This window comes from Convolutriloba macropyga, chromosome 10, assembly GCF_964194025.1.
Source record: "Convolutriloba macropyga chromosome 10, txConMacr16.3, whole genome shotgun sequence".
Lineage (NCBI taxonomy): Eukaryota > Metazoa > Xenacoelomorpha > Acoela > Convolutidae > Convolutriloba > Convolutriloba macropyga.
This window is the reverse complement of record NC_134477.1, coordinates 57815158-57829206: the sequence shown is the minus strand read 5'-3', so window position 1 is coordinate 57829206 and position 14049 is coordinate 57815158. Positions and strand designations below refer to the sequence as shown.

Genomic DNA, 14049 nt, shown 5'->3' with positions numbered 1-14049 from the left:
TAGTTAATTACCATAATAAGTTAACCAACCCCTTATAAAACTCACCTTTATAAGCTTTTTTGCGCATTCGTGCAAATTTATTTTTGCAACAAAATTTTCTTGCTTGGTTTAACCGAACAAACAAAATTTAATTGATTACTCAATTGAACAATTTGGTGATTTTTGTTCAATAAAATATCAGAGCTGTACAATTTTCAATCTATTCACCAGAGTTCTCTGACCAACAATAAAAACGAGAGATAAAAATGTAAAATTTAATTGTAGTTGATTACTTATCACCTTCGGATAGTTTTTTGAGTAATTACACAAGAGACAGGTTGTAATAATGTATTACAATACAACAATGTTTAGGAGTGAACAATATTTCGTGACGCATAAGGTAAGTCCTTTTTCTTGACCTGATAACTTCTAGTTTCAAACATTTACCATTTTTAAATCAGTTTTGCATGAAATTTACCTCTGATTTGCATAAAAAATTGAAGTCGACTAAAATTGGAATTTTTCCCACCAATTCAGTCCACACAACTGTGAGAAAAAGTTCTTTTCATTGCACGACTTTTTTGTCTGAGTATAGTCCGCCCCATAAAATTGAATTAATCGAAAACGTTTCAAAAACACATTGCTCATTTGCAAGGTCAATTGCATGTTTTTTGCATTATTTAAACATTAATTCCAACTTTCAATAATTCTGTCATTTTATTTTGCCCACTTTTGGGATTTGATTTCAGAGAGCAACCAAAAACGACCACCAACTGACCGAACTTATTGAAAGTGAACCAAAATATAACTCTTTTTAAACAGTAACAACTCAAACTGTGATTTTCATTCTATTCAGAGATAAGTATAGTTAGCATAACGTTCATTCTGAACTTTTTTCCGAAAACGTAACACGATGAGTTGACTCTAAATGAGCTTAGAGCTTGAATGAACTAGGTACGGCTAGTTGTGTATATTTGCCCAGTTTATCGTCGGCAGAGAATTTTATATGATACTATCATTTGATCCACAGATAATTTTTCATGCAGTTCAATTATTATTTCAAAATTTTGCAGTTACTATGTTTTAGGACTTCTGCACTTGAAAGTTATTTTTTATTTTTTTGCCTGCAGAAACAAACCAATTGAGATTATACCAAATATAAAACATTAATTATTTAATTTAAGTTAATGCCAGAAAAAAGACATTTATGGGTCGGCAAAGTTCAAACGATCAAAAAATTTTGCGTGAATGCAATCACTCATTGCGTGAGAAGCATATGCGAGCTGGTTCTACTTCTTTTCACCCCTATTCATTTAACCCCGATTTATTCACCCCTCTATCTATTAACCCCTCTATCATTTAACCCCTCTATCAATTTATCCCGCCACCTAGCAGTCGAGAAGCATATGCGAGCTGGTTCTACTTCTTTTCACCCCTATCATTTAACCCCGATTTATTCACCCCTCTATCTATTAACCCCTCTATCATTTAACCCCTCTATCATTTTATCCCGCCACCTAGCAGTCGACATTAAACGCATGTTTTGGCATAATTAAGTGGATTAAATAATCCCACGTTCGGTTATGATAGTTTCATATCAAGTCCCACGGGCCGCTGAGGCATGGCCAAATGATTATATTGCTAATTTATTTATCTTCATTTTATAGAAAGATTAAAATCGGGGTGAAATGATAGAGGGGTTAAAAGATAGAGTGGTTAAATGATACAGGGGTGAATAAATCGGGGTTAAATGATAAAGGGTTAAATGAAAAAGTGTGAAAAAGCGGGACACCATGCGAGATACGAGAAAAACCTCACTGGGAAAATAATTTGTAAAAAAAATTGAAAAACGCAAATCTTCCTGTTGATTTATAACTTAACTCATTAATTCCATTCGGAAAATGTTGTTAGCAATCAAATACTATAATCATAAATCATTGTTTGACAAAAAGATTTTTGATAAATGCAAATTGTGGGAGCAAATCCAGTTTTAAATAACCTGACGCTCCTTTTATTTTAGCTAAATTTAAATACAATTTGGTTAACTTTTGAGATTGAATGTTTTTGGAGTTTTAAACGTTTATTTCAAAGAAAAATGGGATGTTTTTTTTTCTGTTTAGTTGGATTTGGGGGTATTTTCTCTGTTTTTGTGCGATACTCTAGCAAAGTAATTCAAAATATTCAAAGATTTTCAGTTGAAGTAATAGTTAGAGCCGCTAATTTGAGCAGTTATATCGAGAAGCTAAGGCCCTCTTCAAGTTCAAAAATGAATCTCGTACGAACTGACTTAGTCAAATTTTCCTGCCAGATGTCAAAAAAGGTTCACGACTCATGGCTGAACATCATAGTTGTAAAAGTGTGTGGACAATAGTGACAGTCATAAATGCAACAGTGTGCGTCATATTATCACAGGATGCTTTAATTTTGATTAAATGTGGAAATTATTGATAAATTTTTGTAAATTTTGTACGCTCATTATCACTGTTTTTCAAGCCGTCACTTTTTTCCAATATTCATATATCCAAATACTAAGGATTGCTAACAATGTGTCACTTAAATAGAAATGAAAAAATCTAAATGGTTTTTAGCTGCATGAATACCCAGGTCGAGGTGGCCAGACCGAAGTGACCTCTGATCAGACCATCTTCGAGCGCACTCATTTTCTCGGTGCGCTCGAATTACATGGTCTGGAAAAGGCTTCGAGCAAACTTTTATCTGGACAATGGTCTGGAACTTGCCTGATCAGAGGTCACTTTGGTCTGTGACGGTCTGATCAGAGGCAGTTTCAAGCGCAACTATTCTGATCAGAGGCCGATTCGAGTGCACACTTGTCTGACCAGAGGACAAGTCGAGCGATTTTTTTTCACGTTTTTTCTGTTTTTTTTTTACTGACGTTTGTTGTCTCTGGTATGAGTCAACAAATAAAGCCGCATTCTGATCATAACTTCATCTGAAAATCTGACGGGTTTGATCAGAACCAAGGGGTCCAGCTGATAGCAACTGCCGGTCCCCTCGAGAAAAGATTTTGAATCAAAGTAGATCAAGACGTTTTTATGCAAAGCTGTCTAAGTTTATTTATTCAGTTAAAAAATAAATTACTGTCATGCTCAAAAAAACTTTTTGGGCACTTTTTTTGGTTTTATTTTCAATAGCAAAACTTTTAGAATTGGCTTTTCATTAGTTGAATATAAGATTGATAACATCGATTTTCATGAAATGAATATATTATAGCGATTTTCATGTTCAAAATCGCTATAATATATTTGTTCATGTTCAAAATCATTCTCTGATCAGACTATTTTGAACGCACTTTAGTCTAATCAGAGGCGGATTCGAGCGCACACTAGTCTAATCAGGGTATGACTTTCGAGCGCACAATAGTCTGATCAGAGGAGGTTTTCGAGCGCACATTAAGCGCACGAGGAGCTTCGAGCGCACGATAGTCTAATCAGAGGATACTTCAGTCTGGGTCGGTCTGATCAGAGGTCGCTTTTGTCTTGGACGGTCTGATCAGAAGGCTTGAGAAAATGCGACTAAGTTATGTTTACTGATGTCCACAAAAAGCCCATATACGTAGTTTTCTTTAAACGTGGGGATGCTTCTAGGGGGATGCTTCGCTTCACGCCTGACAAGATTATGTAAGGATCGTGCAAGATCATGCAAAAAATTTTTTCCTGCACGAAGGGGTTCAATTTCAAAGTATGATTTTCAACGTATCGTATTTGGTTCTTCTATCTCAATTAAGTTCAAATAGAGCTAAAACCAAATCTTCTAATCGTCAATTGTGAATCAGAACAGGATAGAGACATTACTGTTGATCTTCTAACAACCAATCAAAGGAGAAAATCTTTTTGTTCTTTCACGACAATCTAAGCTGTTATTGACTTACTAACACGCTCTTAATTCATCGAATTCTATCAAATATTTCAAGGAAAAGTGGTTAAGACATCACCAAGACCAGAACAATATTTATTATACATCTGTTATAAACCGAGTTATAACTAATTAGACTAATCCTTAACTAACAAAAGTCCTTTTGTCTGAAAAACTGAAGTCATTTTTTATATGTTCAAGCGTCAAATTCTTTCAAAGCAGTTTTGAACAATTTTTGAATTCGTTTTTCTTAAAAGGTGAGTGTTTTGGACTGTTTTCCATGGAACAAATATTTGTTTTGGTCAATTATAAATGTAAAAGCTTTCTGCACTCAGGAAAATTTGAGCATTTTTAAAGGAAAGAGTTCCAAATTAAACTTTGAAAAGGCCAATAACAACAATGTTTTCCCGCCTGTCGTTTTCCTATTTTTGTTGATTTGCAAAATTTTTATACCAAACAATTTGACCAAAAAAAAATTAATCAAGTATAAATACCAAAAATTGTTCATTTATGACTGATATTTAAAAAGTTAAAGCATCGTTTAAATAAAATCTATCATATTTTTAGTTACTTTAAAAATTCAAATAACTGAATAATTAAACAATTTGACCAAAAGTTATCCATCAAAATTAACTTTGAAAATTCTAAATTTACAAGTGAGGTTTATTCAAAAAATTAAAGCATGGTTTGTATATCATCACGCGTGTACGATATTAACTAAACAAGGTGTGAAATAATCAACTAACTGCTCATTTCCAGCCCAAAACATTCCACGACTTAGCCAGATATCGCGGAGTATCGCCAGGTCCCACAGAAGGAACCCTTCCGCATTTATCCAGAGAAGAAATCCAAGAAAAACTGAAAAGTTGGAAAAACCAAAATCAAACCAGAACAGCATCTTCTACGCCCGATAATCAAGTGAACTTGAATCAAAAACAATCAAAGGTTAGTTTGTGGTTACGACGTTTTTAAAATCATATATCTTGAACATAAATTAGAATTTCGGCGTTCCATCAGAGTAACGTTTGCTGCGAGTTAGAAAATTTATCCCGGACTTGAGTCTCAGAGCGTTTCAGTTAAGTCTGAGCATCATAAAGTCATACTTTTGTTGGTTACAACAGGTAATTAGTGCAGAATTTTGCACGCTATTTATTCTTAAGCAAGCTTGTAGGTTACCGCAAAGCCAACTTAGCGCAGTGGTTACGGCTTGCTGCGCAAATTGAATGTTATAAGTAGCAACGCGTAAGTTCAAATTGCATATAACGCAAATACTGTTGGCGGAAGTTCAGCTGAACATATTGTTTTCCATGCTCCAAATTTTACTCAAAAATCAAGACTGGCCATTGTAAATTGTGATACGAATAGAGTACTGGTTATCATAAAAAACAGATTGTCTTTTTTACTGACTCAACGCTGATATGCTCTGTCACCAACCTCCAGGATATACAATTTTTGTCACTTTATATAGTATTCATAATTTTTTCGGTCAAAATATAGATCTTTAATTGAGAAATTTTTTGATGAGATGGCAAACTGATGCAGGCACGTAAAGTTTACATCCTATGAACTGTGGAACTCTCATTTAGGTAAGACTGAAAAAAAAACAAAAATCGCCAGTTTCTCTGACCCGTTTTGGTTGGTCTGAAAAAATTCTGCATCAACTAGGACAAATCCCATCCTAAAAGACAGTTGTCTTATTTTACATTTTTCTAAGAAATTATTTGAATGCTCTGGCGGAGTATTTAAAAAATTGATAATTAAAGATGCTCTTTACAAAAAAAAACATTTATCGTGTGAGAATTTTCAGCAAAGCCTATTTAATCGGGAAATGTCTTATGAGATATAAACAATCTGGCTATAAATTTGTGAATGAAATTTTTATCCCACAATTTTGTTCATGAAAACGTGCACAATCGAAAATTTTTGTACAAGTAAATTGTTGAGCCATAATATATGAAATTGCATCAAATTGTTGCGCCAAAAACAGTTGATCTTTAAATACGTAATAGCAAAATAGCTTCATTAGAAGATTAACAAAGCACAAAGAAAACAAAAGTGAAAGCCCTAAGATAACTATCCACTCTGGACTGGTTAGTATAAAGAAAGTTTTTTCTATCACTGCTTTTTTCAAGAGTCAATAGATACTCGAGTATTATCATTGTATTCATTTGAGGCGCAAATCATTCAAAATTTGTCTAAATCAGCAAAAAAAATTTAGTGATAACCAAGAACTCCGAGTACTTCATAAAGTTTTGAAGAACTCATTTTTATTTCATGTTCTTTCAAATGATAATTTAAAGCTCAATTATAAATCATTATCTTCTAGATGACAATTTAAATTTCCTTTTAATCGAGTAATAATTAGCGCCAATTTTGTAACGTAATTTTTGTGTTCTAAAACATTAGTTCTTAAATAAACTCACCAAATACAATTAGATTTTTGCAGTTATCCAATATGCCGCTCAATACGAAACTTATCTTGTCTGGACAGTAACCTTGTTTTTTGAGTTCTCAGGCAAATGATTTGAATGTCACTAGAGTAACCTCGATATTGATTTATTAGAGCAAAAACACTGAAATGAATTTTAACTTACGTTTATGGTCAATTTCAAATTGGAGATTTTTGCGTATTTTTTTCCGAAAAAAAAGAAAAACAAAACTTTATTTTGTGGAATAGAGTTTTTTCTTTGAAACCCATTTTTTCTATGTTTTCCAAGAATTAGTGCAAAAAAATTTTTGATTGTTAAAGTCAATTATTAGAATGCATCGCCTAAATGGCATTTTTTCAGAAAATAATTTTGAACACGAATCCATTTGTTATCCTGGTTTGGCATCAATATTTTTTGTACCATAGAACAACAGGTATTTTAAAATATTTTTAGATGTACTCGTTTTTTTCGGTTAATAGTTAAAAGTTGATTGAACAACTTTGAAGTTTTTCGTTGTTTCAGACACTTCAACCTCAACTGACAATAAAGACCAAATCAAGAAAAGTGACACACGATTACTTGGATCAGAACCCTCAAAACACACCTGTTAAACACAATAATACGCATTCGACCCGAAAATTACCAACACCCCCAAAAATTTTATCTCCAACGTTATCCTGTCATAGCGTAAAAACCGACTCAGGAAACTCAAAAGTCATCAAAAGCTTTCACGTCACAAATCGCAATACACACAGAAAATCAAAAGAACTAAAAAGATCCGAAGAAGAATTAGACGCCCGTCCGGAAACTCCGATCTTATCAATTAAGCTCAAATCCAAAATAAGTCCAGTTTACACGGATCAAAAGCCAGAAAACTCTGAAAAACTGAGTTCGGAAACTCAAGATACGAAAATTGAACAAGAAAATCTACATAGTTCAGGTGACAAGTTTGAAAATTTCACACAATTTGGGGAAAATTTATTTCTTCAACAACCCGATAGCATCATGACTCCAATGCACGGCAGACTTCAAACACCTGGGCGGGCAAACAAAGAACCCAAAACGAATTTCAACCAATCAGAATTCAACAATTTTCGGGAAAATAGAAATCACTTTGACCCGGAATCGAACCACCGCCCCCTGCGCAATGTAGACGGCGGTGGGTTCTTGGGCCCCGAAAGAAACTTGTTTTACTGTCATCCCGAAGATACGTTGACAGAAACCCATGGAAACGGGTTTTCCTGGAACAATTCGTCGTTCGGGTTTAACAATGACACGACAAATGGGTTCCACGACTCCATGTTAGACCCAAACAACTCAAATTTTTATAACCAGCGAAGTTCAACCCCGTTAAATACGAGTGGTCAAAACAAAAAATTCGAAACCTCTAACGCCAGTAACGCCCCTTATAGAACGCATGCTATTGCTTTACCGTCGCCAAGGGCAACGCGTAAATCTTTAACTAGTACTAACCAACCAGTTTATTCGTATTTAAACAGTTATGCGTTTACTAAACCGTCGCCGAAATCTCGAATCACTGACGAAAGAGATGCTTTCTACGAAGATAAAGGTTTTGCCCACGATGGGTTTAGTTATAAACAGCCTGGTTATAATGGTTATAATCATTACCCTAGCCGTGTGAATATGCATGACACTAACAGCTTTTATCCAAATCGTCTCAAAACTTATCAAGTAAGAACTTTTTTTTTCCTTTAGCCCCAACTATTATCAAAAAGTTTGCACCTACCCAAAAATTGAAGAAATATCATCGCCAGTTTGCTCGAATTGTGTCTGAAGACGATTTTCAAGAAATTATCGTAATAGTACTAAACCAGTGAAAATCAGACAATATTTGGCTATAACCCCAATTTTAACCCCACCCCCCAATTACAGCCCCTGCCTCAATATCGTCACTTTTAACACATTTAACGGCCAAAAATTAGTTTTAACTGTTATCTTGAAAACAGGTAGTTTATGAAAAATGCGCAGCGCTAATTCGCGCGCTTTTTTTAGTTTTTTAAATTAAAAATAACATATTTGCTCTTTTTTCTGAAGGAATATTACAACTGAAGTCCATCCGAGATTTGAAAATATATCTAACTTTTAATGTAATGAAAATAAATGAAATGTATTCCAAGGACATGAAAATTTTAGAAATCATACCCAAGAATATAAATAGTGTCATTCAAAAAGGACCAAAACTTCTTGCATGCGTTCGTTATGGTTTTCAAGATCTGTACATTTTTGTTTTTTTTTAATTTGTTTTGTTTTTTTGTTTTTTTTGTTGTTTATAAAAGTTATAGCAATGCGCATTTATTCTGTATGGGAGAGTAGAAAACGCAGCAAACTACAATCAAGTTAAAATTAATTAAGGAAAATCAAGTTAAAATTTTTAAGGAAAATTTAAGACTCTTTTGAGCAAAATTATGTTTTAAACGCCTGCTTTCTTTCTTAGGTTTTTTTTTACCAAATAACCATATTCGAAATGCATTTCTTCCGCATATTTTCCTTGAAACAATTATAATGATCAACGCTGGTTACAACGCTTCGAATTTTCCATTTTTCGGCAAACTAGCATTTCATGTTTTGATTTTGATATCCTTTTTTGAAGTAAAATACAAACTGTTTTTGATGCCTAGATAGATATTCTTCTACATTTAATGTTCCATAATAGAAAAATTGAAAACCCACTGTGCAGTTGCTAATTTTTCATTTGACAAAAAAACTTGATTTCCTAGAGTACATATATGCAACAGTACCATGCAACCCAGAAGCTTATGTTAATGACAAAAAAATGGTTATTTTTCCATTAATTATAGCGTTGAACACAGGAGCTGCAATTGGTCGTTATTAAACAATATTCGTAACTTTAGCAAGCGAATCACATACTTTTGCACTTAAGTTCTTCCGAGGTCGAATCTTTTCCGTTTATGCCTGAATACCTGCAAATAAGTTGTGTTGGACTGTATTCTATGCATTTGTTAATCTGATATCAGAAACTGAACTTTTTTATGACACGGAAGATTTGAAGCGTCGATTTAGAACACCATCAAAGCTGTTTGAGGTCCCTAGTGATCAGAATTTTGATTTCATAACACTTAGTGTCATTCACAATATAAAATTTTCTCGTAGTGCGGATAGAACGTATAACCCCTCCCCCCCCCCCCATCCTTCCTACCAAATTCCGTGATCATTTCTTGAGGGGCATGAAGTATGCAATTGATACATAAATAAATGTCACTACAGCTGAACAATCGAAAGTCAACCCTAGTGACAAGCGGATTCAAATCTTGCGAGAATCAATCCAGGTACAAAATAAATCAGAGTAGCAATGTTTTCGAAAATACCTTTGAAGCAAATTATTGTTCATTAAACATGTTATAAAAACAGAATCCATGGAAAAATTTTTAGCCCGGATTCAAATTCTTGCAAGAGTCTTGCAAGTTGTTAGTTTTGGAAATTTTTTTTGGGCAATTTCGGAAGCTAACGCCAACTGAAAACCAAATGATTTCAGTGTTACAAAAAATTTGATCAGCAGAACTCAGAACTGATTCTAATTGACTTTCTTCCTAACAACCTTTTGAACGTCAAATCCTTCAAGAACCTTACAAGTTTCTTGTCAGGTTTTGAAGTCGAATACTTTTCCGACAAACAACTAAAAACATCTCGATTTATCTAAATCCTTCTTTTTAAACTTAAATTTACTTAACACAAGACGATTTAAATTAGTTTTTTCTCCTGATTTTTCAAAAAAAATGTTTAGGGGAACCGACAGTCGGAACTTTTTTAACGATATTTCACGAAAGTATTATGCCAAACTAATTATACCACACAATCTGCCTTTCATGATAGGAAGCAGGAACCAGTTTTTAGATGGGCTTTTTTAATTAGTTGATTTTGATGAAAATCTGGCAACTTTTTTTAAAACCAAAAATACACCAAGTGGTTGGTTTTTTGCCGTAAAGCGATATTATTTCATTCAAACAATCTTTAAAACATCAAATGGCAAGGAAAAAAATATTTCAGCCCATGGTTTTTAGGTTGTTCAGCACTTTTATTGGACCCAAAACTTGCAAGAATCTTGTAAGTGTCTAGCAAAAAGTATGTATTCACTTGCAAGATACCTTGCAAGATTCTTGCGAGATATTGATTTTTTAAATTATATAGGAATTCGTTACCATTGCAAGATATTGGTGTAATTATTTTTGAAGCACAGGGGGTAAATAATATTTTTGAGCCCAAGGGCAAGCGGACAATTTCAATTTAGCTTGCCATAAATTACCTTGATAAAATCATCTGTTGGTCGAAAAAGACACCGGCGCACCTTTGACAACGCACGTTGCATTTCTTCATTGTAATCGGGTAGGAAAAATAGAAAAAAATGACTAAAAAATTCGTTTTTTTTTCAGAGAAAGAAAATGGAGGAATCGAATCCAGTTCTCCCCGAAACAGTTGTGCCAGTTGAACCTCCAGTGGATGTTACTGCTATTCCTCAAAGTTCAGAGGAACCGAAGCCAGAAGAGCCCATGCCGGTGCCAGCACCAGAACAGGAACCACAATCTCCACCCGCCGAAGGTTAACCCCTACAAAATATTTGGATCTTTTCCGTTTGTGCCCCACCCCCTAGTTAGTAGGCGCATATTATTAGTGCCCTCCAGACGCACTTGCCATATTTTTACATAATGATTTACTATGTAATCGTACGTGCTCTGTAACTTGCGGTGCATAACGTACTGGGGGGGGGGGGCAAATAAAAAATATCCAAATATTTTATTTTAAGGAACTATCAAAAATATAACAACCAAAATTATAGCCTGCAAGCTTTTGTCAAAATTTATGTAAGAAATATTCTGACAACCGCTTGAAATGAAGAAATTTAATCGGATAAATATTTTGATCTTTTCCGTTTGTGACCCCCCCCCCCCAAAAAAAAAAGAAAAAGTTATAGAGCACGTGCCATTACATAATAAATCATTGTAAAAATATGGCACGTGCGTCAGGGGGGTGCAAATAATATGAAATGCACCCACTATGCTGGGGGGGGGGGCACAAACGAAAAAGCTCCGAATCTTTTATTATAATTAGTCGCTCAGTGTGTTGTTTAGTTTTAACCATAATTGTATTACTTGTCATCACAAAAAAGGCTGTATTTGGAAAAGATATCACCTAAAAGTTTTTTAAGCAGATTTCAATCCGCGACTGTTTTTCTTTTTCTGTGCCATTTGTTTTCAGATCGGCAGGCATTTTAACAGCTCACGCGATTAAAGAATTCGTAATAATTTTTTAAGGTGTTTCAACGTTTTCAGAGGCGGTTAGCGCAATTCGAACTTAATTTCAATTTTTTCAAGCACTTTCCACATATAATTTCAGCACTCTTTTCGATCACATTACACAGTTTTAGCACTTTAATTACATAAATGCATAAATTTTAGGACCTGGCTAATCTTTTATTGTCCATAAATTTTAAACATGAACTTCACAACAAAATTTTTTTTAAAAAAATCAAGAATTTCAAGACTCTCCTCTATGATTTTCTCACACTTCTATCACATAATTTCTTCAATTATTAATCTATTCATAAACGAAATTGGTGTTTTTTAAAAAAATGAAAACCAACTAAATGGGCATTTTTACTTGAATAGAGACACCAAATGTAAGCCTCAATAGAATAAAAAGTATTAAAAAATATCATTATTTCGCTACTGAAAGAACTGTGTTGATGAATTGCTGGATCTAATAAGAACGGTAGGACATTTATGCAAAAAATCTGCCCAGAGCTGGAAATCTGATTGTAAAAAATTTAGAAATTATAAATCATTGAAACTACGCGGAAAAAAGCCAAAATTGTGCTGCCATTTTCCTTGAAAGTAGGACAATTTATCACATAGAAGCAACTAAAGCAATCACTCCAATGTCATTTTGAAAATTGTGAGCAAGTGTGCGATATGGCCCCAAAAGTCGGCTGAAATTTTGTAAAGGCTGTAAAACAGCCTTTAAAAGAGCTGACAGAAATGTTAGTTAGCAATTACAACAATTCAACAATCCCAAGAAGCAATTGAAGTTAACTACAAAGAGCCAAACATCGGACCAATCACCATAAGACGAAATGTTGGTACCACTACATCAAAAGACAAACCCAAATCCTATAAACACGCTAAAAGGAAACAAAAAATACACCAATCAGATGTAAGTACCGAACCTGATTGCAGTTCAAATCAGACATTTGACACTAACATCCCAGACCAACGGAAAACACTAAAGAAAACACAGCCACGTCAGCAACAATCAAGACAACAAAACTTACATCCTTTTAACAGGAAACAATCATCAAATAAAATCACGCCTTTACACAGAAGAAATCAACAGACATCAGACAACGACAGTAATTATCTACAATCAACAGACGATAAAAGCGACGATTATCAACAGATCGACAATATCAGACTAAGCAGTAACACAACGCATTATGTACTACAACCAAAAAGACAAGGAGCCAGAAAAAGAGAAAGAAAAATAGACAAGATCCATGATATTAACCTCGCCTCAACAAATACCCAATTTCAGGAGACTCAAGGTCAAGGTATTTCAAATATTTACGAACATGTTCAAAATCAAGAACAGCAATTTATTCAAAGCATCGAATTCTATCAAGATGCGAACAAAATCAGTAGAAGTAACCAATCAAATGACAGAGAATTGAGCAGAAAAGCCGTCAAAAATCTAATCCCACAAACGAACAACAATCTTTGCAATTTTAATCTCAACGCACAAGACTAAAGACTACTAATTTACATCAACAGAACTGGCCAACAACCAGACAGACAGTTTCAACATACACAGACAACAGAAAACCTTTTCTTGCCACGACAAGCACAACAACAACCTATCACTTCCAGCATTAATTAGCTATTGATATTAGCTGATATGCGCGTATACATCTTTCTATGAATAAGTTGACAGTTTAACATCCTTTAAAATTATTTGTTAATGTTTTGATAATGGCGTAATGGCTATTTTGTCCTCTTACTTAACTCTGCCTCAAGTATTTTTTGCGCAAAAGTATTCTGACGCACAAATTAGGGAACAAAAGTTTTTTTAAGGATAGACGGAGGAAGCAGTCCTTGTTAAAGGTCTATCGAAAGCTTCTGTAGTTTAATAATACTCAAAATATCCAGTGTGTTCCAATAGAAAATTTTTGCTGATTGAAAATTTAAAAAATTAAATTTTATTTAAACAGCGCACTATCACGTTGATGCAGTTAGCATCATGTCTTATCTCTAGCCATAAAAATGCCTGAAGTCACCCGCCGAGAAAGCTGATAAACATATAATAAACAGAATGGTTTTGGCGATTGACAGTGATTTGACGCCTCAAGTGTCGCCACTTTGTTGCTTTACATTTCAAAAAATTTCTTTCGTGCGAATATATATACTTGCTAGAACCAGAAAGAGATCTAATTGTTTTCGCTTGAACGTTTTAAGATTATGGTTCCCAGCGATTGAGCCAAAAAGAACAATTTTAGTCGCCTGAGGTACTGTAGTAATAATTCAGTGGCCTCAAAATTGAATTAATGCCTCCCTTATATCAAAGTGAAAGCATTTTGTTACATTGTGAAAACGAGTGATACGATTTTGTAACTATTATCCAAGATCCATTAATTTTTATCTCAGTTTCTTTCCACTGATTTACAGAAACAATTTCAAATTTGATCTAGGCAATTTTGCTATTAATTACTGAAGGCCTAACTCAGATACAGAAGAGTCTTTGG

The 14049-nt window shown here is 34.1% G+C and overlaps 1 protein-coding gene across 1 annotated transcript in view; it reads left to right on the top strand.

Moving 5' to 3' along the window:
• Positions 1-325: 325 nt before the first annotated feature.
• The window catches only part of LOC142348091 (uncharacterized), a 40320-nt gene continuing 26596 nt past the window's right edge, over positions 326-14049 (top strand). Inside the window, exons 1-4 of the mRNA XM_075399256.1 lie at positions 326-379; positions 4612-4797; positions 6804-7973; positions 10691-10856. Of these exons, the coding sequence (XP_075255371.1) occupies positions 326-379; positions 4612-4797; positions 6804-7973; positions 10691-10856 (1576 nt within the window). The remainder of the gene's footprint in view (positions 380-4611; positions 4798-6803; positions 7974-10690; positions 10857-14049) is intronic.